The sequence below is a fragment of the Oncorhynchus tshawytscha genome, unplaced genomic scaffold (assembly GCF_018296145.1).
Source record: "Oncorhynchus tshawytscha isolate Ot180627B unplaced genomic scaffold, Otsh_v2.0 Un_contig_2675_pilon_pilon, whole genome shotgun sequence".
Classification (NCBI taxonomy): domain Eukaryota; kingdom Metazoa; phylum Chordata; class Actinopteri; order Salmoniformes; family Salmonidae; genus Oncorhynchus; species Oncorhynchus tshawytscha.
Genome location: NW_024607793.1, coordinates 5,001 through 32,487, shown reverse-complemented (window position 1 = coordinate 32,487; position 27,487 = coordinate 5,001). Strand labels below are relative to the sequence as shown.

Below are 27,487 nucleotides of genomic sequence, written 5' to 3'. Positions count from 1 at the left end.
GACAGTGTCTGTCAGCCCTCCAGGTCTCGTTTGACCTCACATCTCCCTGGTTAAATGGAACTGGACTCGTCACTCGCTGCTTCTCAATGTTTTATGGAGTGTCTGTATGTTATTATTTGATCACATTTTAAAACTACTTATGTGTTGACCTCTAAATACCCTGTGAACTATTTTGATTGAGAATAAATAAAAAATAATAAATAGATTTATGTCAAATTTGATGTTTTGTTTCATTTTGTAGTGTGTTGTCTTTTTAACAGCCCAAAGTTGACACAGTGATGTTTTAAATCATCTGAATAGAAAATGTGTTAACTCAGAACGTTCCAGTGATTTCCCTTAAAAAAAACACCTGGCTGGTTGAGAAGAAAGTTGTAAACATGTTAATAGGGTAAACTCACCAGAATAAAGTTGTTACCAGGGTAAACTCTACAGAATAAAGTTGTTAACAGGGTAAACTCTACAGAATAAAGTTGTTACCAGGGTAAACTCTACAAAATAAAGTTGTTAACAGGGTAAACTCTACAGAATAAAGTTGTTAACAGGGTAAACTCTACAGAATAAAGTTGTTAACAGGTAAAACAGGGTTACAGAATAAGGTTGTTAACAGGGTAAACTCTACAGAATAAAGTTGTTAACAGGGTAAACTCTACAGAATAAAGTTGTTAACAGGGTAAACTCTACAGAATAAAGTTGTTAACAGGGTAAACTCTACAGAATAAAGTTGTTAACAGGGTAAACTCTACAGAATAAGGTTGTTAACAGGGTAAAACTCTACAGAATAAGGTTGTTAACAGGGTAAACTCTACAGAATAAGGTTGTTAACAGGGTAAACTCTACAGAATAAGGTTGTTAACAGGGTAAACTCTACAGAATAAAGTTGTTAACAGGGTAAACTCTACAGAATAAAGTTGTTAACAGGGTAAACTCTAAAGTTGTTAACAGAATAAGAATAAAGTTGTTAACAGGGTAAACTCTACAGAATAAAGTTGTTAACAGGGTAAACTCTACAGAATAAAGTTGTTAACAGGGTAAACTCTACAGAATAAAGTTGTTAACAGGGTAAACTCTACAGAATAAAGATTGTTAACAGGGTAAACTCACCAGAATAAAGTTGTTAACAGGGTAAACTCTACAGAATAAAGTTGTTAACAGGGTAAACTCTACAGAATAAAGTTGTTAACAGGGTAAACTCTACAGAATAAAGTTGTTAACAGGGTAAACTCTACAGAATAAAGTTGTTAACAGGGTAAACTCACCAGAATAAAGTTGTTAACAGGGTAAACTCTACAGAATAAAGTTGTTAACAGGGTAAACTCACAGAATAAAGTTGTTAACAGGGTAAACTCTACAGAATAAGGTTGTTAACAGGGTAAACTCTACAGAATAAGGTTGTTAACAGGGTAAACTCACCAGAATAAAGTTGTTAACAGGGTAAACTCTACAGAATAAAGTTGTTAACAGGGTAAACTCTACAGAATAAAGTTGTTAACAGGGTAAACTCACCAGAATAAAGTTGTTAACAGGGTAAACTCTACAGAATAAAGTTGTTAACAGGGTAAACTCACCAGAATAAAGTTGTTAACAGGGTAAACTCTACAGAATAAAGTTGTTAACAGGGTAAACTCTACAGAATAAAGTTGTTAACAGGGTAAACTCTACAGAATAAAGTTGTTAACAGGGTAAACTCTACAGAATAAAGTTGTTAACAGGGTAAACTCTACAGAATAAGGTTGTTAACAGGGTAAACTCTACAGAATAAAGTTGTTAACAGGGTAAACTCTACAGAATAAAGTTGTTAACAGGGTAAACTCTACAGAATAAAGTTGTTAACAGGGTAAACTCTACAGAATAAAGTTGTTAACAGGGTAAACTCTACAGAATAAAGTTGTTAACAGGGTAAACTCTACAGAATAAAGTTGTTAACAGGGTAAACTCTACAGAATAAGGTTGTTAACAGGGTAAACTCTACAGAATAAAGTTGTTAACAGGGTAAACTCTACAGAATAAAGTTGTTAACAGGGTAAACTCTACAGAATAAGGTTGTTAACAGGGTAAACTCTACAGAATAAGGTTGTTAACAGGGTAAACTCTACAGAATAAAGTTGTTAACAGGGTAAACTCTACAGAATAAAGTTGTTAACAGGGTAAACTCTACAGAATAAGGTTAACAGGGTAAACTCTACAGAATAAGGTTGTTAACAGGGTACATGTTAACTCTACAGAATAAGGTTGTTAACAGGGTTAACTCTACAGAATAAGGTTGTTAACAGGGTAAACTCTACAGAATAAGGTTGTTAACAGGGTAAACTCAACAGAATAAAGTTGTTAACAGGGTAAACTCTACAGAATAAAGTTGTTAACAGGGTAAACTCTACAGAATAAAGTTGTTAACAGGGTAAACTCTACAGAATAAAGTTGTTAACAGGGTAAACTCTACAGAATAAAGTTGTTAACAGGGTAAACTCTACAGAATAAAGTTGTTAACAGGGTAAACATGTTAATGTTGTTAACAGGGTAAACTCTACAGAATTTGTTAACAGGGTAAACCTACAGAATAGGTTGTTAACAGGGTAAACTCTACAGAATAAGGTTGTTAACAGGGTAAACTCCAGAATAAGGTTGTTAACAGGGTAAACTCTACAGAATAAAGTTGTTAGAGCAGGGTAAACTCTACAGAATAAAGGTTGTTACAGGGTAAACTCTACAGAATAAGCCCTGTTAACAGGGTAAACTCTACTAAGGTTGTTAACCAGGATGCCATTTGGGAAACTCTACAGGATGGGATGCCATTTGGGATGTAGACCTTCGCCAGGTTTATGAGGGGAAACCAACGCATCCACACCTGCTAGGTATGAACCCCGTGGGTGCGAACCACAGAAACACCCAGACACACACCCCAGGACATATTCATTAGGCACACACACAGACACACACACACACACAGAAACACACACAGAAACACCCAGACACACATCCCAGGACCTATTCATTAGGAGCACACACAGACACACACACACACAGAAACACACACAGACACACACAGAAACACCCAGACACACACAGAAACACCCAGACACACACACAAACACCCAGACACACACACAAACACCCAGACACACACACAAACACCCAGACACACACCCCAGGACATATTCATTAGGCACACACACAGACACAGACACACAGACACACAGAAACACACACAGAACACCCAGACACACACCCCAGGACATATTCATTAGGCACAGAAACACACAGACACACACACAAACACCCAGACACACAGGACATATTCACACACACAGACACACACACACACAAACACCCACACACACCCCAGGACATATTCATTAGGCGCACACACAGACACAGACACACACACACACACAGAAACACACACACAAACACCCAGACACACACCCCAGGACATATTCATTAGGCGCACACACAGACACAGACACACACACACACAGAAACACACACAGAAACACCCAGACACACACCCCAGGACATATTCATTAGGCGCACACACAGACACAGACACACACACACAAACACCCAGACACACACCCCAGGACATATTCATTAGGCACACACACAGACACAGACACAGACACACACACACAAACACACAGACACACACCCCAGGACATATTCATTAGGCACTGAAACGGACTGAAACAGAGAGGAAACACCTGATCTTATCCAATAACAAACTCTTTTTTATTATAATTTTTTTGCTACAAAAAGCTTCTACTGAATAATGATCCAGGTAAAAACGGGTTACAGATTTCAAACTGTTGTGCAACGTTGCGCCCTCCTGAATGCAGCCCAGGTCACAGAGTAGAGAGTTTAAAGGGTCAGAGTTCCGGGGAGAACTCCTCGGTAGGTTCCAGTTTGTTGGAGAGCACGGTGAGGATCTTGTCAAACTTGTCGTAGCGTTTCTCCTTGTCTGCCGCGGCTCCAGTCTGACCCCAGAACAGCCTCAGGGCAAACTCTGTCCTGAACCCCTCCAGCAGCTCTGGGATTGGCTCCCAGTCACCTGACGGGACAGAGTGACAGGGCCCACGGCCAATCAGTGACTCGGAATGGTTATGAGACAGGATTATTGTGATTTGATTTGGTGAATTGGATGTGTGCCTGTGTGTTTTCTATACATGTCTGTGTGTTTTTACAATGTGTGTGTTTTTACAATGTGTGTGTTTTTACAATGTGTGTGTTTTTACAATGTGTGTGTTTTTACAATGTGTTTGTGTTTTCCATAATGTGTGTGTTTTCCATAATGTGTGTGTGTGTTACCTGTGAGCAGGCTGAGTGTGTTACCTGTGAGCAGGCTGAGTGTGTTACCTGTGAGCAGGCTGTGTGTGTTACCTGTGAGCAGGCTGTGTGTGTTACCTGTGAGCAGGCTGTGTGTGTTACCTGTGAGCAGGCTGTGTGTGTTACCTGTGAGCAGGCTGAGTGTGTTACCTGTGAGCAGGCTGTGTGTGTTACCTGTGAGCAGGCTGTGTGTGTTACCTGTGAGCAGGCTGAGTGTGTTACCTGTGAGCAGGCTGAGTGTGTTACCTGTGAGCAGGCTGAGTGTGTTACCTGTGAGCAGGCTGTGTGTGTTACCTGTGAGCAGGCTGAGTGTGTTACCTGTGAGCAGGCTGAGTGTGTTACCTGTGAGCAGGCTGAGTGTGTTACCTGTGAGCAGGCTGTGTGTGTTACCTGTGAGCAGGCTGTGTGTGTTACCTGTGAGCAGGCTGTGTGTGTTACCTGTGAGCAGGCTGTGTGTGTTACCTGTGAGCAGGCTGAGTGTGTTACCTGTGAGCAGGCTGTGTGTGTTACCTGTGAGCAGGCTGTGTGTGTTACCTGTGAGCAGGCTGAGTGTGTTACCTGTGAGCAGGCTGAGTGTGTTACCTGTGAGCAGGCTGAGTGTGTTACCTGTGAGCAGGCTGTGTGTGTTACCTGTGAGCAGGCTGAGTGTGTTACCTGTGAGCAGGCTGAGTGTGTTACCTGTGAGCAGGCTGAGTGTGTTACCTGTGAGCAGGCTGTGTGTGTTACCTGTGAGCAGGCTGTGTGTGTTACCTGTGAGCAGGCTGTGTGTGTTACCTGTGAGCAGGCTGAGTGTGTTACCTGTGAGCAGGCTGAGTGTGTTACCTGTGAGCAGGCTGTGTGTGTTACCTGTGAGCAGGCTGTGTGTGTTACCTGTGAGCAGGCTGAGTGTGTTACCTGTGAGCAGGCTGAGTGTGTTACCTGTGAGCAGGCTGTGTGTGTTACCTGTGAGCAGGCTGTGTGTGTTACCTGTGAGCAGGCTGTGTGTGTTACCTGTGAGCAGGCTGTGTGTGTTACCTGTGAGCAGGCTGAGTGTGTTACCTGTGAGCAGGCTGAGTGTGTTACCTGTGAGCAGGCTGTGTGTGTTACCTGTGAGCAGGCTGTGTGTGTTACCTGTGAGCAGGCTGTGTGTGTTACCTGTGAGCAGGCTGAGTGTGTTACCTGTGAGCAGGCTGAGTGTGTTACCTGTGAGCAGGCTGTGTGTGTTACCTGTGAGCAGGCTGTGTGTGTTACCTGTGAGCAGGCTGAGTGTGTTACCTGTGAGCAGGCTGAGTGTGTTACCTGTGAGCAGGCTGTGTGTGTTACCTGTGAGCAGGCTGTGTGTGTTACCTGTGAGCAGGCTGTGTGTGTTACCTGTGAGCAGGCTGTGTGTGTTACCTGTGAGTAGGCTGAGTGTGTTACCTGTGAGCAGGCTGAGTGTGTTACCTGTGAGCAGGCTGAGTGTGTTACCTGTGAGCAGGCTGTGTGTGTTACCTGTGAGCAGGCTGTGTGTGTTACCTGTGAGCAGGCTGAGTGTGTTACCTGTGAGCAGGCTGTGTGTGTTACCTGTGAGCAGGCTGTGTGTGTTACCTGTGAGCAGGCTGAGTGTGTTACCTGTGAGCAGGCTGAGTGTGTTACCTGTGAGCAGGCTGAGTGTGTTACCTGTGAGCAGGCTGTGTGTGTTACCTGTGAGCAGGCTGAGTGTGTTACCTGTGAGCAGGCTGAGTGTGTTACCTGTGAGCAGGCTGAGTGTGTTACCTGTGAGCAGGCTGTGTGTGTTACCTGTGAGCAGGCTGTGTGTGTTACCTGTGAGCAGGCTGAGTGTGTTACCTGTGAGCAGGCTGAGTGTGTTACCTGTGAGCAGGCTGAGTGTGTTACCTGTGAGCAGGCTGTGTGTGTTACCTGTGAGCAGGCTGTGTGTGTTACCTGTGAGCAGGCTGTGTGTGTTACCTGTGAGCAGGCTGAGTGTGTTACCTGTGAGCAGGCTGAGTGTGTTACCTGTGAGCAGGCTGAGTGTGTTACCTGTGAGCAGGCTGTGTGTGTTACCTGTGAGCAGGCTGTGTGTGTTACCTGTGAGCAGGCTGTGTGTGTTACCTGTGAGCAGGCTGAGTGTGTTACCTGTGAGCAGGCTGAGTGTGTTACCTGTGAGCAGGCTGAGTGTGTTACCTGTGAGCAGGCTGTGTGTGTTACCTGTGAGCAGGCTGTGTGTGTTACCTGTGAGCAGGCTGTGTGTGTTACCTGTGAGCAGGCTGAGTGTGTTACCTGTGAGCAGGCTGAGTGTGTTACCTGTGAGCAGGCTGAGTGTGTTACCTGTGAGCAGGCTGTGTGTGTTACCTGTGAGCAGGCTGTGTGTGTTACCTGTGAGCAGGCTGTGTGTGTTACCTGTGAGCAGGCTGTGTGTTACCTGTGAGCAGGCTGTGTGTGTTACCTGTGAGCAGGCTGAGTGTGTTACCTGTGAGCAGGCTGTGTGCGTTACCTGTGAGCAGGCTGTGTGTGTTACCTGTCTGTGAGCAGGCTGAGTGTGTTACCTGTGAGCAGGCTGTGTGTGTTACCTGTGAGCAGGCTGTGTGCGTGCTCCTGGTACTGTGGGGCGTGTAGCGCTGCGTTGCGTGCCGCCTGCAGGGTGTTGTATAACAACTGGCAGCCTCTCTCTGTGTGTTCTCCCTCCTCTCCCTCCATCAGCCTCAGGAGGGGAACCAGGTAGGGCACAGCCAGGGGACCCTGCACCACAGAGTCTACACACACACACATTACACACACAGCCAGGGGACCCTGCACCACAGAGTCTACACACACACACATTACACACACAGCCAAGGGACCCTGCACCACAGAGTCTACACACACACACATTACACACACAGCCAGGGACCCTGCACCACAGAGTCTACACACACACACATTACACACACAGCCAGGGGACCCTGCACCACAGAGTCTACACACACACACATTACACACACAGCCAGGGGACCCTGCACCACAGAGTCTACACACACACACATTACACACACACACACACAGCCAGGGGACCCTGCACCACAGAGTCTACACACACACACATTACACACACAGCCAGGGGACCCTGCACCACAGAGTCTACACACACACACATTACACACACACACAGCCAAGGGACCCTGCACCACAGAGTCTACACACACACACATTACACACACAGCCAGGGGACCCTGCACCACAGAGTCTACAAACACACACACATTACACACACAGCCAGGGGACCCTGCACCACAGAGTCTACAAACACACACACATTACACACACACACACAGCCAGGGGACCCTGCACCACAGAGTCTACACACACACATTACACACACACACACAGCCAGGGACCCTGCACCACAGAGTCTACACACACACACATTACACACACAGCCAGGGGACCCTGCACCACAGAGTCTACACACACACACATTACACACACAGCCAGGGGACCCTGCACCACAGAGTCTACACACACACACACATTACACACACAGCCAGGGGACCCTGCACCACAGAGTCTACACACACACACATTACACACACAGCCAGGGGACCCTGCACCACAAAGTCTACACACACACACACATTACACACAGAGCCAGGGGACCCTGCACCACAGAGTCTATACACACACACACATTACACACACACACACATTACACACACAGCCAGGGGACCCTGCACCACAGAGTCTACACACACACATACATTACACACACAGCCAGGGGACCCTGCACCACAGAGTCTACACACACACACATTACAAATACATTACACACACACACACACACACACACACACACACACACACACCTTCCTCACCATCTCCGTCATTCAGAGCGATCATGAAGGGTTTGAGGGTCTTCTCAAACATCACAGCGCTCTCTGTGTGGTTCCTCCTCAGTGCCCTCCATGTCCTCTCCAGACGGACGACCTACACACACACAGTACGTACACACACAGTACACACACACACACACACACACACAGTACACACACACTTTAGTGACCTGACGCATATCTAGGGTCTTTAAAACACAGCATAGTGTGAGTGTGTCTGAGGTGTGTGTGCGTACAGTGTGCGAGTGTACTGTGTGTGTGTGTGTGTGCGTACAGTGTGCGAGTGTACTGTGTGTGTGTGTACTGTGTGTGTGTGTGTGTTACCTGAGGCATCTCCAGAGCCTTCATGACGGCTGAGAATGCGTAGAGGTTGTGGGCGTGGTCTCTCAGGGCCTGGGCCAATAGGATGACTTTATGCAGCACCGTGGCCCTCTGACCTACCGTCCCTGTACAGCCCAGGATATCTATGGCAACGCCCAGGGCTAGCAGGTGGTGCCTGACACACACACACACACACACACAGTCAGATGTTCACATTTGAGGCATGTGTATATGTGTGTGTGTGTGTGTGTGTGTGTGTGTGTGTGTGTGTGTGTGCGTGTGTGTGCGTGCATGCGTGTGTGTGTGTACCTCTCCAGCAGGTCCTGTCTGAGCTGTTGTCCGTGAGACAGGGTGACCAGCTCCAGACCTGAGCCAACTCCCATCATCCTCTTCTGGTCCTCTGTCACACCCACGATACGAGCCACCTACACACACCGAGACAGACAGAGCATGTGTGATATTATAGTGCATAGGTGTGTGTGTGTGTGTGATATTATAGTGTGTGTGAGTGTGTGTGTGTGTGAGATATTATAGTGCATAGGTGTGTGTGTGTGTGTGTGTGTTATTATAGTGTGTGTGTGTGTGTGTTATTATAGTGTGTGTGTGTGTGTGTGTGTGTGTGTGTGTGTGTGTGTGTGTGTGTGTGTGTGTGTGTGCGTGTGTGTGAGATGTTATAGTGCATAGGAATGTGTGTGTGTGTGTGTGTGTGTGTGTGTGTGTGATATTATAGTGCATAGGAATGTGTGTGTGTGTGTGTGTGTGTGTGTGTGTGTGTGTGTGTGTGATATTGTAGTGCATAGGTGTGTGTGTGTGTGATATTATAGTGCATAGGAATGTGTGTGTGTGTGTGTGTGTGTGTGTGTGTGTGTGTGTTATAGTGTGTAGGAATGTGTGTGTGTGTGTGTGTGTGTGTGTGTGTGTGTGTGTGTGTGTGTTTTATAACTACGTCTTACCTGGCAGTCGACACTGAGAATGTGCAGAGCGGTTGTCATGGCATTGGAGCGTGTGAACAGTTCTTTGAGCACCGTGAGAACGGTGGGGTCTAGAGGTCTGTTATTTTCTGGTAGCAGGAGGGACTCAAACTGGTCCAGTCTGAAACACGACACCGTCTCCACCTGGTAACATGTTAATAACATGCTACTTCTCAAACTGGTCCGGTCTGAAACACGTCTCTACCTGGTAACAGCCTGGTAGTAACATCTCTGTATAACTCCTAAATTAGGTTTGTTGTTGTGTTGTAGCAGGATTACATTACATTACACTACACTACATTAGACTGTTACATTACACTACACTACATTAGACTGTTACATTACACTACACTACATTAGACTGTTACATTACACTACATTACACTACATTACACTACACTACATTAGACTGTTACATTACACTACATTACACTACATTAGACTACATTAGACTGTTACGTTACACTACATTAGACTACATTACACTACACTACATTACACTACATTAGACTGTTACATTACACTACATTAGACTACATTAGACTGTTACGTTACACTACATTAGACTACATTACACTACATTACACTACATTACACTACGTTACACTACATTAGACTACATTACACTACATTACACTACATTACACTACATTACACTACGTTACACTACATTAGACTGTTACGTTACACTACATTACACTACATTACACTACATTACACTACATTACACTACGTTACACTACATTAGACTGTTACATTACACTACATTAGACTACATTAGACTGTTACGTTACACTACATTAGACTGTTACGTTACACTACATTACACTACATTAGACTACATTAGACTGTTACGTTACACTACATTAGACTACATTACACTACACTACATTAGACTGTTACATTACACTACATTAGACTACATTAGACTGTTACGTTACACTACATTAGACTACATTACACTACATTACACTACATTAGACTACATTAGACTGTTACGTTACACTACATTACACTACATTACACTACATTAGACTACATTAGACTGTTACGTTACACTACATTAGACTACATTACACTACATTACACTACATTAGACTGTTACGTTACACTACATTAGACTACATTACACTACATTAGACTACATTACACTACACTACATTACACTACATTAGACTGTTACGTTACACTACATTAGACTACATTACACTACATTACACTACATTACACTACATTAGACTACATTAGACTGTTACGTTACACTACATTAGACTACATTACACTACATTAGACTACATTACACTACACTACATTACACTACATTAGACTGTTACGTTACACTACATTAGACTACATTACACTACATTACACTACATTAGACTACACTACACTACACTACATTAGACTGTTACGTTACACTACATTAGACTGTTACACTACACTACATTACACTACATTAGACTGTTACACTACACTACGTTACACTACATTAGACTGTTACGTTACGCTACATTACACTGTTACGTTACACTACAATACACTACATTACACTACACTACATTACACTACATTAGACTGTTACGTTACACTACATTACACTACATTAGACTACATTACACTACATTAGACTGTTATGTTACACTACATTAGACTGTTACACTACACTACATTAGACTACATTACACTACATTAGACTGTTATGTTACACTACATTAGACTACACTACACTACACTACATTAGACTGTTACGTTACACTACATTAGACTACACTACACTACATTACACTACATTAGACTACACTACACTACATTACACTACATTAGACTGTTACGTTACACTACATTAGACTACACTACACTACATTACACTACATTAGACTGTTACGTTACACTACATTAGACTACACTACACTACATTACACTACATTAGACTGTTATGTTACACTACATTAGACTGTTACACTACACTACATTAGACTACATTACACTACATTAGACTGTTATGTTACACTACATTAGACTGTTACGTTACACTACATTAGACTGTTACATTACACTACATTACACTACACTACACTACATTAGACTGTTATGTTACACTACATTAGACTGTTACGTTACACTACATTAGACTACATTAGACTACATTACACTACATTAGACTGTTACATTACACTACATTAGACTACATTACACTACGTTACACTACATTAGACTGTTACATTACACTACATTAGACTACATTACACTACATTAGACTGTTATGTTACACTACATTAGACTGTTACGTTACACTACATTAGACTACATTAGACTACATTACACTACATTAGACTGTTACATTACACTACATTACACTACATTAGACTGTTACATTACACTACATTACACTACATTAGACTGTTACATTACACTACATTACACTACATTAGACTACATTACACTACATTAGACTGTTACATTACACTACATTACACTACATTAGACTACATTACACTACATTAGACTGTTACGTTACGCTACATTACACTACATTACACTACACTACACTACACTACATTAGACTGTTACGTTACGCTACATTACACTACATTACACTACACTACACTACATTAGACTGTTACGTTACACTACATTACACTACATTACACTACATTACACTACACTACATTACACTACACTACATTACACTACATTACACTACATTAGACTGTTACGTTACACTACACTACACTGTTACGTTACACTACAATACACTACATTACACTACACTACATTACACTACATTACTGTTACGTTATGCTACACTACATTAGACTACATTACACTACATTAGACTACATTACACTACACTACGTTACACTACATTAGACTGTTACGTTACACTACGTTACACTACATTAGACTGTTACGTTACACTACATTACACTACATTAGACTGTTACGTTACACTACATTAGACTGTTACGTTACACTACAATACACTACATTACACTACACTACATTACACTACACTACATTACACTACATTACTGTTACGTTACACTACATTACACTACATTACTGTTACGTTATGCTACACTACATTAGACTGCATTACACTACATTAGACTACATTACACTACACTACGTTACACTACATTAGACTGTTACGTTACACTACGTTACACTACATTAGACTGTTACGTTACACTACATTACACTACATTAGACTGTTACGTTACACTACATTACACTACATTAGACTGTTACGTTACACTACATTACACTACATTAGACTGTTACGTTACGCTACATTACACTGTTACGTTACACTACAATACACTACATTACACTACACTACATTACATTACACTACGTTACACTACATTAGACTGTTACGTTACACTACATTACACTGTTACGTTACACTACAATACACTACATTACACTACACTACATTACACTACACTACATTACACTACATTAGACTGTTACGTTACACTACATTACACTACATTAGACTACATTACACTACACTACGTTACACTACATTACACTACACTACATTAGACTGTTACGTTACATTAGACTGTTACGTTACATTAGACTGTTACGTTACACTACACTACGTTACACTACATTAGACTGTTACGTTACATTAGACTGTTACGTTACATTACACTACGTTACGTTACATTACACTACGAGTTCATAGTCTGTTATTCACTAACATGTAGTCAAACTGAGCTACAAAACATCAACTACATCACAATGTTGTCCAATAAACATCTAATAGAATCCCCTACATCACAATGTTGTCCAATAAACATCTAATAGAATCCCCTACATCACAATGTTGTCCAATAAACATCTAATAGAATCCCCTACATCACAATGCTGTCCAATAAACATCTAATAGAATCCCCTACATCACAATGCTGTCCAATAAACATCTAGTAGAATCCCCTACATCACAATGTGGTCCAATAAACATCTAATAGAATCCCCTACATCACAATGTTGTCCAATAAACATCTAATAGAATCCCCTACATCACAATGTGGTCCAATAAACATCTAATAGAATCCCCTACATCACAATGTGGTCCAATAAACATCTAATAGAATCCCCTACATCACAATGTGGTCCAATAAACATCTAATAGAATCCCCTACATCACAATGTGGTCCAATAAACATCTAATAGAATCCCCTACATCACAATGTGGTCCAATAAACATCTAATAGAATCCCCTACATCACAATGTTGTCCATAAAACATCTAATAGAATCCCCTACATCACAATGTGGTCCAATAAACATCTAATAGAATCCCCTACATCACAATGTTGTTCAATAAACATCTAATAGAATCCCCTACATCACAATGCTGTCCAATAAACATCTAATAGAATCCCCTACATCACAATGCGGTCCAATAAACATCTAATAGAATCCCCTACATCACAATGCTGTCCAATAAACATCTAATAGAATCCCCTACATCACAATGTGGTCCAATAAACATCTAATAGAATCCCCTACATCACAATGTCGTTCATTGTAAATCAAATTAAATAAACAACACCCAACAACAACAAACCTGCGGCCTCTGAAAGTGTGACTCCTCCTCTTCCTCCTGGACCTGTCCGTCAATTGGTAACCGAGGCAACTCCCCGCTTTCCTGTGCCTCCAGGAAGCTGAAGGATGTCTCAGTGAGACGGGCTCTGCTCTGCCACTTCTCCTCCGCACGCAGCCTGTCCACGTGGCCCCGTTTTCTGACAGAAAACACAATAACACATACATATATATACACACTACAGAACCAAAAGTATGTGGACACCTGCTTGTCAAGTATCTCATTCCAAAACCATGGACATTAATATGGAGTTGTTCCCCCTTTTGCTGCTATAACAGCCTCCACTCTTCTGGGAAGGCTTTCCACTAGATGTTAGAACATTGCTGCTATAACAGCCTCCACTCTTCTGGGAAGGCTTTCCACTAGATGTTAGAACATTGCTGCTATAACAGCCTCCACTCTTCTGGGAAGGCTTTCCACTAGATGTTAGAGCATTGCTGCAAAACAGCCTCCACTCTTCTGGGAAGGCTTTCCACTAGATGTTGGAACATTGCTGCTATAACAGCCTCCACTCTTCTGGGAAGGCTTTCCACTAGATGTTAGAGCATTGCTGCAAAACAGCCTCCACTCTTCTGGGAAGGCTTTCCACTAGATGTTAGAACATTGCTGCTATAACAGCCTCCACTCTTCTGGGAAGGCTTTCCACTAGATGATGGAACATTGCTGCTATAACAGCCTCCACTCTTCTGGGAAGGCTTTCCACTAGATGTTGGAACATTGCTGCTATAACAGCCTCCACTCTTCTGGGAAGGCTTTCCACTAGATGATGGAACATTGCTGCTATAACAGCCTCCACTCTTCTGGGAAGGCTTTCCACTAGATGTTGGAACATTGCTGCTATAACAGCCTCCACTCTTCTGGGAAGGCTTTCCACTAGATGTTGGAACATTGCTGCTATAACAGCCTCCACTCTTCTGGGTAGGCTTTCCACTAGATGATGGAACATTGCTGCTATAACAGCCTCCACACTTCTGGGAAGGCTTTCCACTAGATGATGGAACATTGCTGCTATAACAGCCTCCACTCTTCTGGGAAGGCTTTCCACTAGATGTTGGAACATTGCTGTGGGGATTTGCTTCCATTCAGCCAAGAGAAGTAGTGAGGTCGGGACTGATGTTGGGCGATTAGGCCTGGCACGCAGTCCGTGTTCCAATTCATCACAAAGGTGTTCGATGGGGTTGAGGTCAGGGCTCTGTGTCGTCCAGTCAAGTTATTCCACAGCGATCTCGACAAACCATTTCTGTATGGACCTCGCTTTGTGCACGGGGGCATCTTCATGCTGAAACAAGAAAGGGCCTTCCCAAACTGTTGCCACAGAGTTGGAAGCACAGAATTGTCTAGAATTTCATTGTATGCTGTCGCGTTAAGATTTTCCTTCACTGGAACTAAGGGGCCTAGCCCGAACCATGAAAAACTGCCCCAGACCATCATTCCTCCTCCACCAAACTTTACAGTTGGCACAATACATGGGGGCAGGTAGAGTTCTCATGGCATCCGCCAAACCTAGATTAGTCCATCGGACTACCAGATGGTGAAGCGTGATTCATCACTCCAGAGAACGCATTTCCAATGCTCCAGAGTGCAATGGCGGCAAGCTTTCCACCACTCCAGCCGACGCTTGGCATTGCGCATGGTGATCTTAGGCTTGTGTGCTGCTGCTCGGCCACGGAAACCCATTTCATGAAGCTCCCGACGAACAGTTCAGTGCTGACATTGCTTCCAGAGACCGTTTGGAACTCGATAGTGAGTCTTGCAACCGAGGACTGACGATTTTTTTTACACTCTACGCGTTTCAACACTCAGCGGTCTACCACTTCAAGGCTGAGCCATTGTTGCTCCTTCACAATAACAGCACTTACAATTGAACAGGGCAGAAATTTGACAAACTGACTTGTTGGAAAGGTGGCATCCTATGACGGTGCCACGTTGAAAGCCACTGAGCTCTTCAGTAAGGTCATTCTACTGCCAATGTTTGACTATAGAGATTGCATGGCTGTGTGATTGTCAACAACAGGTGTGGCTGAAATAGCCGAATCCACTAACTGTTCATTACAACCACATCTAGAGGCTAACCTCACATCTAGAGGTTACTGATGTAACCCCGGTTCTATGAACAAAGCTTGTTTTTTAAAAAACATTTTATTTGAGAGTTTCATCAGTCGCAACCCCTAGTTTGGGAAACGACCCCTAGTTTGGGAGACGACCCCTAGTTTGGGAAAAGACCTCCAGTTTGGGAAACGACTCCTAGTTTGGGAGACGACCCCTAGTTTGGGAAACGACCTCCAGTTTGGGAAACGACCCCTAGTTTGGGAGACAACCCCTAGTTTGGGCGACGACCCCTAGTTTGGGAAACGACCCCTAGTTTGGGAGACGACCCCCAGTTTGGGAGACGACGAGCCCTAGTTTGGGAGACGACCCCTAGTTTGGGCGACGACCCCTAGTTTGGGAAACGACCCCTAGTTTGGGCAACGACCCCTAGTTTGGGCAACGACCCCTAGTTTGGGAAACAACCCCTAGTTTGTGAGACACTGTAAGACCCAAATGGTTTCTTACTTTGATTCAGGCACCTGAATGACCAGCTCGTCATAGGGGTCGTCACGGTGACGGTTGGGAGGAGTCCCGGGGAAGAAGGTGGACACTCTGAAGGGTTTGGGCGGGGCTCGGGGGTGCAGCTGTCCGTCAGAACCTCGCAGCGTCACACCTCCACCTGGGGACCACAGGAGGGGTTACAGAACGGGTGTGTTACCTGGGTGTGAGGGCCGTGTGTGTGTGTGTGTGTGTACCTGGGTGTGAGGGCCGTGTGGGTGTGTGTGTTACCTGGGTGTGAGGGCCGTGTGTGTGTGGGTGTGAGGGCCGTACCTGGGTGTGAGGGCCGTGTGTGTGTGTGTGTGTGTTACCTGGGTGTGAGGGCCATGTGTGTGTGGTGTGTTACCTGAGTGTGAGGGCCGTGTGTGTGGTGTGTTACCTGGGTGTGAGGGCCGTGTGTGTGGTGTGTTACCTGGGTGTGAGGGCCGTGTGTGTGGTGTGTTACCTGGGTGTGAGGGCCGTGTGTGTGGTGTGTTACCTGGGTGTGAGGGCCGTGTGTGTGTGTGTGTTACCTGGGTGTGAGGGCCTGTGTGTGAGGGCCATGTGTGTGTGGTGTTTACCTGGGTGTGAGGGCCGTGTGTGTGGTGTGTTACCTGGGTGTGAGGGCCGTGTGTGTGGTGTGTTACCTGGGTGTGAGGGCCGTGTGTGTGGTGTGTTACCTGGGTGTGAGGGCCGTGTGTGTGTGTGTGTGGTGTGTTACCTGGGTGTGAGGGCCGTGTGTGTGGTGTGTTACCTGGGAGTGAGGGCCGTGTGTGTGGTGTGTTACCTGGGTGTGAGGGCCGTGTGTGTGTGTGTGTGTGTGTGTGTGTGTGTTACCTGGGTGTGAGGGCCGTGTGTGTGTGTGTTACCTGGGTGTGAGGGCCGTGTGTGTGGTGTGTTACCTGGGTGTGAGGGCCGTGTGTGTGTGTGTTACCTGGGTGTGAGGGCCGTGTGTGTCTGAGGGCTGAGGGGCTGATCAGGGGTTCGCTACCCGTTCGGAACACTGGGGAAATGGGAGCGGGGCCTACGGCCTCTGATTCACCGCTATGAGGAGCACCTGGAGGGAGAGGAGAGAGGTGTTTGTTACCTGAGCAGAGGTGGGAATGTACGAGTGTGTGTGTTACCTGAGCAGAGGTGGGAATGTACGATTGTGTGTGTGTGTGTGTGTGTTACCTGTGCGTAGGTTGCTTTCAGACTGTGCTGATTGGATCGAGGGTCTTCTGCCCAGATTCTCCAGGTTGGCTGGCTGACTCCCACTCCTGAGAAACACAAACAATAAACACACACAAACAATACACACACACACAAACAATACACACACACATAACAATACACACACACACAAACACTAACTATACCAAACACAACACAAAACAGTATCTATGTGTGTGTGTGTGTGTGTGTGTGTGTGTGTGTGTGTGTGTGTGTGTGTGTGTGTGTGTGTGTGTGTGTGTGTGTGTGTGTGTGTGTGTGTGTAAAGCCACCTGAGCAGTGTGTTAGTGACGTGTAGTGTGTCCATGTGTGATGAGTTGAAGCTGAATCTCTTGCTGCGGTCTGGCTGTGATTCCACCCCCACCCTGTCGAGGGCGCTGTTGCTGGATCGGTTGCTGGATCTGTTGCTGGATCTGTTGCTTTCTAGAGGAGGGAAGAAAATAACATCTAACACCTGAGTTGGTGAGCCTCCGGAACACAAAAATTAATCATGTACCTCCACACCATGTGTGGTTCTGACGCAGTTCATTCATTAATTACCAATGGTTTTGACAGACTGACAGACTGACAGAGTGACAGACTGACAGAGTGACAGACTGACAGAGTGACAGACTGACAGACTGACATGACAGACTGACAGACAGAGTGACAGAGTGACAGACTGACAGTGACAGAGTGACAGAGTGACAGAGTGACAGAGTGATAGAGTGACAGAGTGACAGAGTGACAGAGTGACAGAGTGAGAGAGTGACAGAGTGACAGAGTGATAGAGTGATAGAGTGAGAGAGAGACAGAGTGACAGAGTGACAGAGTGACAGAGTGTGGTCCAGTGGTTCGTGGCCGGACCCCAACATACATGTAGTGTAGATTGGAACACAACCCACTGCCTTTCTGATCGGCAAACTCCTCTACTTTTCCTGCACCTCGACAGAATAAAACAAATATTTAAACCCAAACTGTGACAGTGTGTTCTATCCACTGTGACAGTGTGTTCTATCCACTGTGACAGTGTGTTCTATCCACTGTGACAGTGTGTTCTATCCACTGTGACAGTGTGTTCTATCCACTGTGACAGTGTGTTCTATCCACTGTGACAGTGTGTTCTATCCACTGTGACAGTGTGTTCTATCCACTGTGACAGTGTGTTCTATCCACTGTGACAGTGTGTTCTATCCACGCCGTCTGTGGGTCCTTACCGGTCCGCTCTGCCTGGCGCTCACTGATGACACGTATAGGCAGGGAGCGTGTGATTGGGTGATAGACTATGGCGCCAGAGGCCTGGGAGACAGGATGACGTCCACCCACGTGGAAACGCACAAGGGCGGGAATGTTGTCGAAACGATCCCCTTCAAACTGGAACAGCTCACGGGAGTAACCCTGGAGGACACATCATTATAACACACACACACGGACCCACGTCAAACCAGTCCCCCCCTGGAGGACACATCATTATAACACACACACACGGACCCACGTCAAACCAGTCCCCCCTGGAGGACACACATCATTATAACACACACACACGGACCCACGTCAAACCAGTCCCCCCTGGAGGACACATCATTATAACACACACACGGACGGACCCACGTCAAACCAGTCCCCCTGGAGGACACATCATTATAACACACACACACGGACCCACGTCAAACCAGTCCCCCTGGAGGACACATCATTATAACACACAGACCCACGGACCCACGTCAAACCAGTCCCCCTTGGAGGACACATCATTATAACACACGGACCCACGGACCCACGTCAAACCAGTCCCCCCTGGAGGACACATCATTATAACACACGGACCCACGGACACACGTCAAACCAGTCCCCTTCAAACTGAAACAGAATAAAACACACACAAACACACACCTTCTTGGGCCGAAGGACCACCTTAATGATCTTGAAGTGCATGGGCTCGTCCTTCCAATAGCAACTCAGGACATAGTCACCGGGGGAGGAGGCTGTGTCACGAACCAGGAAGTCACCATCTCTCTCCAGCAGAGCCTCTGCCCCCTAGAGAGAGAGAGAGAGAGAGAGAGAGAGAGAGAGAGAGAGAGAGAGAGAGAGAGAGAGAGATTGAGTGTGTACCTCTCTATCTATAGGTCCATGGTACCAGGTGTGCGTACCTCTCTGTGTATAGTTCCATGGTACCAGGTGTGTGTGTGTGTACCTCTCTGTGTATAGGTCGATGGTACCAGGTGTGTGTGTGTGTACCTCTCTGGTTATGGGTCCATGGTACCAGGTACGTGTACCTCTCTGCCTATGGGTTCATAGTACCAGGTGTGTGTGTACCTCTCTGTGTATAGGTCGATGGTACCAGGTGTGTGTGTGTGTACCTCTCTGGTTATGGGTCCATGGTACCAGGTACGTGTACCTCTCTGCCTATGGGTTCATAGTACCAGGTGTGTGTGTACCTCTCTGTGTATAGGTCCATGGTACCAGGTGTGTGTGTGTGTGTGTGTGTACCTCTCTGCCTATTGGTCCATGGTACCAGGTGTGTGTGTGTACCTCTCTGCCTATTGGTCCATGGTACCAGGTGTGTGTGTGTACCTCTCTGCCTATGGGTCCATGGTACCAGGTGTGTGTGTGTACCTCTCTGCCTATGGGTCCATGGTACCAGGTGTGTGTGTGTGTGTGTGTGTGTACCTCTCTGCCTATTGGTCCATGGTACCAGGTGTGTGTGTGTACCTCTCTGCCTATTGGTCCATGGTACCAGGTGTGTGTGTGTACCTCTCTGCCTATGGGTCCATGGTACCAGGTGTGTGTGTGTACCTCTCTGCCTATGGGTTCATAGTACCAGGTGTGTGTGTGTACCTCTCTGCCTATGGGTCCATGGTACCAGGCGTGACTCCTCAGGTCATCAGTAGATAGCTTCAGTTCCTCCTCCAACTCCTTCTTCAGAGAGTCCATCTCCCTGCTACCTCCAAACACCTATACAACATTACAACAACGTTACAACAACAACAGACTAAAATCCATCTCTCCTGCGACCTCCAAACACCTATACAACATTACAACAACGTTACAACAACAACAGACTAAAATCCATCTCTCCTGCGACCTCCAAACACATATACAACATTACAACAATGTTACAACAACCTTAAACTGACATGCATCTCCCTGCAACCCCCCACACACCTACACAACAAGAATAACCTTGAACTAACCTTACCGCAACGTTAAAGAAAGGGTGTTACATTCCTGATAAACATTGGGCTGACTGAAACTTCACAGGAAAAACACCCACAGGCCTGAGTGTTGTTTCAGCATGTGTGTGTGTGCAGGGCTGGCCCTAGCCTTTGGGGGCCCTGGCCTTTTGGGGGCCCTGGCCTTTAGGGGACCCTAGCCTTTTGGGGGCCCTGGCCTTTGGGGCTCTAGCCTTTTGGGGGCCCTGGCCTTTTGGGGGCTCTAGCCTTTTGGGGGCCCTGGCCTTTTGGGGGCTCTAGCCTTTTGGGGGCCCTAGCCTTTTGGGGGCCCTAGCCTTTGGGGGCCCTGGCCTTTTGGGGGCTCTAGCCTTTTGGGGGCTCTAGCCTTTTGGGGGCCCTGGCCTTTTGGGGGCCCTGGCCTTTTGGGGGCCCTAGCCTTTTGGGGGCCCTGAGCCAGATTTGGTTGGGGGCTCCGCACCAAGGACACCATTTATTTTTTGTGCCCCCGCCCGCCCTCTTGACAATGGAGAGCAAAATGTTTTAAAGTTAATGTCCTATAATTCTAAAATGTTGTAGTTTTTAAAGCAAGTTTTCTTCAGTTCTACATATTTTGTCATGGAGCGGAGAGAACGTTTAGCAATTTTATAACAGATTAACAGATTTCATGCAGTTCATCAATAACTAAATCAACGGTTTCCCCGTGGAGGTCAGGGCCCCGGCCATGAGCCCGGTCGGTATTCGGCCATGTGCCCGGTCGGTATTCGGCCATGAGCCCGGTCGGTATTCGGCCATGTGCCCGGTCGGTATTCGGCCATGTGCCCGGTCGGTATTCGGCCATGTGCCCGGTCGGTATTCGGCCATGTGCCCGGTCGGTATTCGGCCATGTGCCCGGTCGGTATTCGGCCATGTGCCCGGTCGGTATTCGGCCATGTGCCCGGTCGGTATTCGGCCATGTGCCCGGTCGGTATTCGGCCATGTGCCCGGTCGGTATTCGGCCATGTGCCCGGTCGGTATTCGGCCATGTGCCCGGTCGGTATTCGGCCATGATTACTACAAGATAACTGGCTAGGGGATAACTTACCAATCAACAAATTGTTAGCTGACATGGCTAATTGAGTCTGGGGCCTTAAACGACCGCTTATGTCGCTGCCTGGAGCCGGCCCTGTGTCTGTGTGTGTGTGTGTGTGTGTGTGTGTGTGTGTGTGTGTGTGTGTGTGTGTGTGTGTGTGTGTGTGTGTGTGTGTGTGTGTGTGTGTGTGTGTGTGTGAGAGAGCTCACCTTCAGCTGACTCAGGTATGCAGTGACACTCCTCCTCTTACTGAAAGACAGAAATAACACATTTACTAACGTGGACTTTCTCTGTCTCTCTCATACTCCTCTGTCTGTCTGTCTGTCTGTCTGTCTCTCTTTACTAAAGACTGTGTTTGACTTTTGTTAAAGCCTATTTTAAAGGTATATACTTTGAGCACAACTAGCTGCATAACAACAACAGCAACCTCTGATATGATGTTCCTAAACAACAACAGCAACCTCTGATATGATGTTCAAACAACAACAGCAACCTCTGATATGATGTTCCTAAACAACAACAGCAACCTCTGATATGATGTTCCTAAACAACAACAGCAACCTCTGATATGATGTTCCTAAACAACAGCAACCTAAACAACAACAGCAACCTCTGATATGATGTTCCTAAACAACAACAGCAACCTCTGATATGATGTTCCTAAACAACAACAGGCCTCTCTGTCTGTTCTACACACTATAACAGGCCCAGTCTTCCCCAACCCCGTTAAACAGCAGGTAGACCCGTCTATTGTTCCCCTCTCTTCTGTTCCTGGCAGAGAGTCAGAGGCCGGCTTGTCTTGTAACACACACTGCCAAACTTCCCCTCGCCAAGCTAAAGGGTGCAACTGCAGCCCACAATTCGGGGCGTTCCTGCATGTGGGTATTACTGCATCTGCAGGACCCCATCTCGAGCATCGCATTGGTTCCTTCATGAACACCCCCAAAGCATCCCATTGGTTCCTTCACGCCCCCTCGAGGATCGCATTGGTTCCTGTATGACCACCCCCTCCCCTCAAACATCCCATTGGTTCCTGTATGACCGCCCCCTCCCCTCAAACATCCCATTGGTTCCTGTATGACCGCCCCCTCCCCTCAAACATCCCATTGGTTCCTGTATGACCGCCCCCTCCCCTCAAACATCCCATTGGTTCCTGTATGACCGCCCCCTCCCCTCAAACATCCCATTGGTTCCTGTATGACCGCCCCCCTCCCCTCAAACATCCCATTGGTTCCTGTATGACCGCCCCCTCCCCTCAAACATCCCATTGGTTCCTGTATGACCGCCCCCTCCCCTCAAACATCCCATTGGTTCCTGTATGACCGCCCCTCCCCTCAAACATCCCATTGGTTCCTGTATGACCGCCCCCTCCCCTCAAACATCCCATTGGTTCCTGTATGACCGCCCCTCCCCTCAAACATCTCATTGGTTCCTGTATGACCGCCCCCTCCCCTCAAACATCCCATTGGTTCCTGTATGACCGCCCCCTCCCCCATTGGTTCCTCAAACATCCCATTGGTTCCTGTATGACCGCCCCCTCCCCTCAAACATCCCATTGGTTCCTGTATGACCGCCCCCTCCTCAAACATCCCATTGGTTCCTGTATGACCGCCCCCTCCCCTCAAACATCCCATTGGTTCCTGTATGACCGCCCCCTCCCCTCAAACATCCCATTGGTTCCTGTATGACCGCCCCCCCTCCCCTCAAACATCCCATTGGTTCCTGTATGACCGCCCCCTCCCCTCAAACATCCCATTGGTTCCTGTATGACCGCCCCCTCCCCTCAAACATCCCATTGGTTCCTGTATGACCGCCCCCTCCCCTCAAACATCCCATTGGTTCCTGTATGACCGCCCCCCCTCAAACATCCCATTGGTTCCTGTATGACCGCCCCCTCCCCTCAAACATCCCATTGGTTCCTGTATGACCGCCCCTCCCCTCAAACACCCCATTGGTTCCTGTATGACCGCCCCCTCCCCTCAAACACCCCATTGGTTCCTGTATGACCACCCCCCAACCCCGCTTAGAGCAGGATATCTTCATGCTTGTGACACTTCCAAAGGGAAATAAAGGTATTATATGAGTTTCTTCACCCCCCCCCCCGGGCCATGCAGGAACGCCCACATGCAGGAATGCCCACACGCAGGATCGCCCACACGCAGGAACGCCCACACGCAGGAACGCCCACACGCAGGAACGCCCACACGCAGGATCGCCCACACGCAGGAACGCCCACACGCAGGACGCCCAACGCCCACACGCAGGAACGCCCACACGCAGGGAACGCCCACACGCAGGAACGCCCACACGCAGGAACGCCCACACGCAGAAACGCCCACACGCAGGAACGCCCACACGCAGGAACGCCCCACACGCAGGAACGCCCACACGCAGGAACGCCCACACGCAGAACGCCCACACGCAGGATCGCCCAGCAGGAACGCCCACACGCAGGATCGCCCACACGCAGGAACACCCACACGCAGGAACGCCCACACGCAGGAACGCCCACATGCAGGAATGCCCACATGCAGGAATGCCCACACGCAGGATCGCCCACACGCAGGAACGCCCACACGCAGGAACGCCCACACGCAGGAACGCCCACACGCAGGAACGCCCACATGCAGGAACGCCCACGTGCAGGAACGCCCCCGAATTGCAGGCTGCAATTGCACCCTTCTCTCACCAAGTGTCAACCTGCTCCCTCCCACCCGCCACGCCTGCTATGTTCCATCATACGTCATCAATCAAACAGGATTAATGTGTGATAAGATCTGTCAAAGCTTGTTGACTTGTTGATTTGATATCTGCCGTTATAGGTGGCGGTTTTGGAGGAGAAAATCAGAACTTCAAAGCAGGAAGCAAGTCAATAGTGTTCGGACCAGCTGAGGCAAGTCAGTAAACAAGAACAAATTCTTATTTACAATGACGGCCTACCCCGGTCAAACCCGGGTGGCGCTGGGCCAAATGTCCGCTGCCCTATGGGTACTCCCAATCACGGCCGGATGAGGATACAGTCTGGAATCGAACCAGGGACTGTAGTGACGCAGTGCCTTAGATCACTGCGCTGCAGGATTGAGAGAGATCCCTGTCAATGACGCTCTCGGGAGCGCACACAGGATGGAGGCCGCTGCCCAAGGTTAACTAGGCTATGTGAGTTCACTGTGCTAAGAGGAGATGTCTGTCTTTCCGTCTTTTAATAGCCATTTCCCGTTTCCTTCCACTTCCAACATCCCGGTAAAATGCCTGCCTGCAGCTTGACCGGTCTGCTGCATCCCAAACCGGACGCACAAGACATTACCGGCCGGTGTGTTTGGGACGGTTGCCATGGGGATTAACGTCTTCCTGAGGTTCCACTTGGACTTTTAAACACATATCTAGGATCCGTTTAAATAATCCCCTCAGCAGTAGAAACCATCTTTAATTTTAAAAAGTGTCCTCTCCGCCCCTGGTTCGGTTAAAAAGCTAATGGATGATGGAGGAACCACTCAAATTCTATCGAAACTAGTATGGATGATTGAATACCGGTCGGTGAGAGTTGGCACCGGCATCAGGGCCTACGGTGTGTCCGTCGGTCCCGAGGAGGGGCGTTGTCCCGTCTTTTGGCTACAGCTTTCAGATTTCTACCCCGATGTCGCAAACCCTCTCCATTATTTAACAGAAATGAGTGTGAGCCATTACAAAAACATCTGTCCTGTAAGAGGAAATATGTTTTTTTATCATGTCCTGTCGCAATGACAACGGATTTGCTAAAGTACAGGTGAGTAATAGTCTACCTGTATGTGTAACTTCCGTTAGTCTCGATTGCTACAGTTTAATAACCTATGGCTAGGCCTTTTGTTTGTCCTGTCATCCGTTTCCAATAAACAACGATTATATTATTATATAAAAATCAGTTGTTCAACATCTGGTTCCAGTCTAGTCTGTCACAACATTACCAATCACAAGCATTCAGCTGCAACAACAAACGAAACGCCCATTTCTCCAAAAGCCACAGATCTACATGTCGATAACTTTAGCCTACATTTTTTTTTTTACAAATAATCTTGACAAGGCTTACCTGCGAGATCTCGAGTCATCGCAAAATGTCTCTCAAATTCAGACGGACATTTTTTTTCTTCTGGCCAGTTGCCGCAAGCAGAGATCCAAAGTTCACACCACAAAACACACAACAGGACTAACATACAACGCGAGGAAGTAGCTCTCTCCCGTGCCTCCCGCTTTTCACTGTGTGTGTTTCTGATGAGTCCTCACACGTTTCCTGGCTTCTCTCTCCCCTTCCCCCCTCCCTCACTGAAACGGTAACTCCGCTATCTCCAACATTCCTCGGATTCCACTCTAAAGCTTTGAGCTGGACCTCCCCCCCAGTTCTGACAGCTCACCTGTAAATCCGGGTTAATTCTACCAGTCAGCTGATTCCAACCCAAATCCCATCTATGAGTTAGGTCTGTCAGCACCATGTCAGTTATTAAGGACTAGAACAGTATACAGACAGACAGACAGACAGACAGACAGACAGACAGACAGACAGACAGACAGACAGACAGACAGACAGACAGACAGACAGACAGACAGACAGACAGACAGACAGACAGACAGACAGACAGACAGACAGACAGACAGACAGACAGTGAATGGACTAGAACAGACAGTTGTTAGTGAATGGACTGGAACAGACAGACAGTTGTTAGTGAATGGACTAGAACAGACAGACAGACAGTTGTTAGTGAATGGACTAGAACAGACAGACAGACAGTTGTTAGTGAATGGACTAGAACAGACAGACAGACAGACAGACAGACAGACAGACAGACAGACAGACAGACAGACAGACAGACAGACAGACAGACAGTTGTTAGTGAATGGACTGGAACAGACAGACAGACAGTTGTTACTGAATGGACTGGAACAGACAGACAGACAGACAGTTGTTCGTGAATGGACTGGAACAGACAGACAGACAGACAGACAGACAGACAGACAGACAGACAGACAGACAGACAGACAGACAGACAGACAGACAGACAGACAGACAGACAGTTAGTGAATGGACTAGAACAGACAGACAGACAGACAGTTAGTGAATGGACTGGAACAGACAGACAGACAGACAGACAGACAGACAGACAGACAGACAGACAGACAGACAGACAGACAGTTAGTGAATGGACTAGAACAGACAGACAGACAGTTGTTACTGAATGGACTGGAACAGACAGACAGACAGACAGTTGTTCGTGAATGGACTGGATCAGACAGACAGACAGTTGTTAGTGAATGGACTGGAACAGACAGACAGACAGACAGACAGACAGACAGACAGACAGACAGTTAGTGAATGGACTGGAACAGACAGACAGACAGACAGACAGACAGACAGACAGACAGACAGACAGACAGACAGACAGACAGACAGACAGACAGTTAGTGAAT

General features: G+C 46.8%; 2 protein-coding genes across 7 annotated transcripts in view; one reads left to right on the top strand and one right to left on the bottom strand.

Annotated features, from left to right (window-relative positions):
- Nucleotides 1–3,699: 3,699 nt before the first annotated feature.
- Nucleotides 3,700–26,569, bottom strand: LOC112220040 (breast cancer anti-estrogen resistance protein 3 homolog). 6 transcript variants are annotated; one of them, XM_042312645.1, is made up of 16 exons: nt 26,437–26,569; nt 22,261–22,300; nt 20,648–20,764; nt 19,703–19,846; nt 19,027–19,207; nt 18,103–18,253; nt 17,792–17,877; nt 17,553–17,675; nt 16,607–16,760; nt 14,018–14,192; nt 9,416–9,577; nt 8,772–8,887; nt 8,466–8,637; nt 8,115–8,235; nt 6,846–7,028; nt 3,700–4,042 (listed from the first exon to the last, which is right to left on the bottom strand). In XM_042312645.1, exons 3-16 carry the CDS (start codon nt 20,741–20,743, stop codon nt 3,861–3,863), a joined length of 2,046 nt encoding a protein of 681 aa, XP_042168579.1. In that variant the 5' UTR covers nt 20,744–20,764; nt 22,261–22,300; nt 26,437–26,569; the 3' UTR covers nt 3,700–3,860. The 6 variants fall into 6 exon arrangements, with proteins under 6 accessions (XP_042168579.1, XP_042168578.1, XP_042168581.1 ...); XM_042312644.1 differs by lacking the exon at nt 26,437–26,569 and adding an exon at nt 26,115–26,281; XM_042312647.1 differs by lacking the exon at nt 26,437–26,569 and adding an exon at nt 26,115–26,281 and having other exon boundaries at nt 8,124–8,235.
- LOC112219894 (proline-rich protein 2-like) overlaps nt 24,184–27,487 on the top strand; it is a gene marked incomplete at its 3' end in the record, with an annotated part of 8,268 nt that continues 4,964 nt past the window's right edge. The window contains exon 1 of the mRNA XM_042312643.1: nt 24,184–24,691. Coding sequence (XP_042168577.1) covers nt 24,184–24,691 — 508 coding nt within the window. The remainder of the gene's footprint in view (nt 24,692–27,487) is intronic.

Coding starts and splice junctions, on each gene's coding strand:
- LOC112220040 (XM_042312645.1), bottom strand. CDS start 20,743: ATGGACTCTCTGAAGAAGGAGTTGGAGGAGGAACTGAAGCTATCTACT. Junction 18,254..19,026: donor GCGCCAGGCAGAGCGGACCG/GTAAGGACCCAC, acceptor TCCCTCCTCTAG/AAAGCAACAGATCCAGCAAC. Junction 17,676..17,791: donor TGAAAGCAACCTACGCACAG/GTAACACACACA, acceptor CTCTCCCTCCAG/GTGCTCCTCATAGCGGTGAA.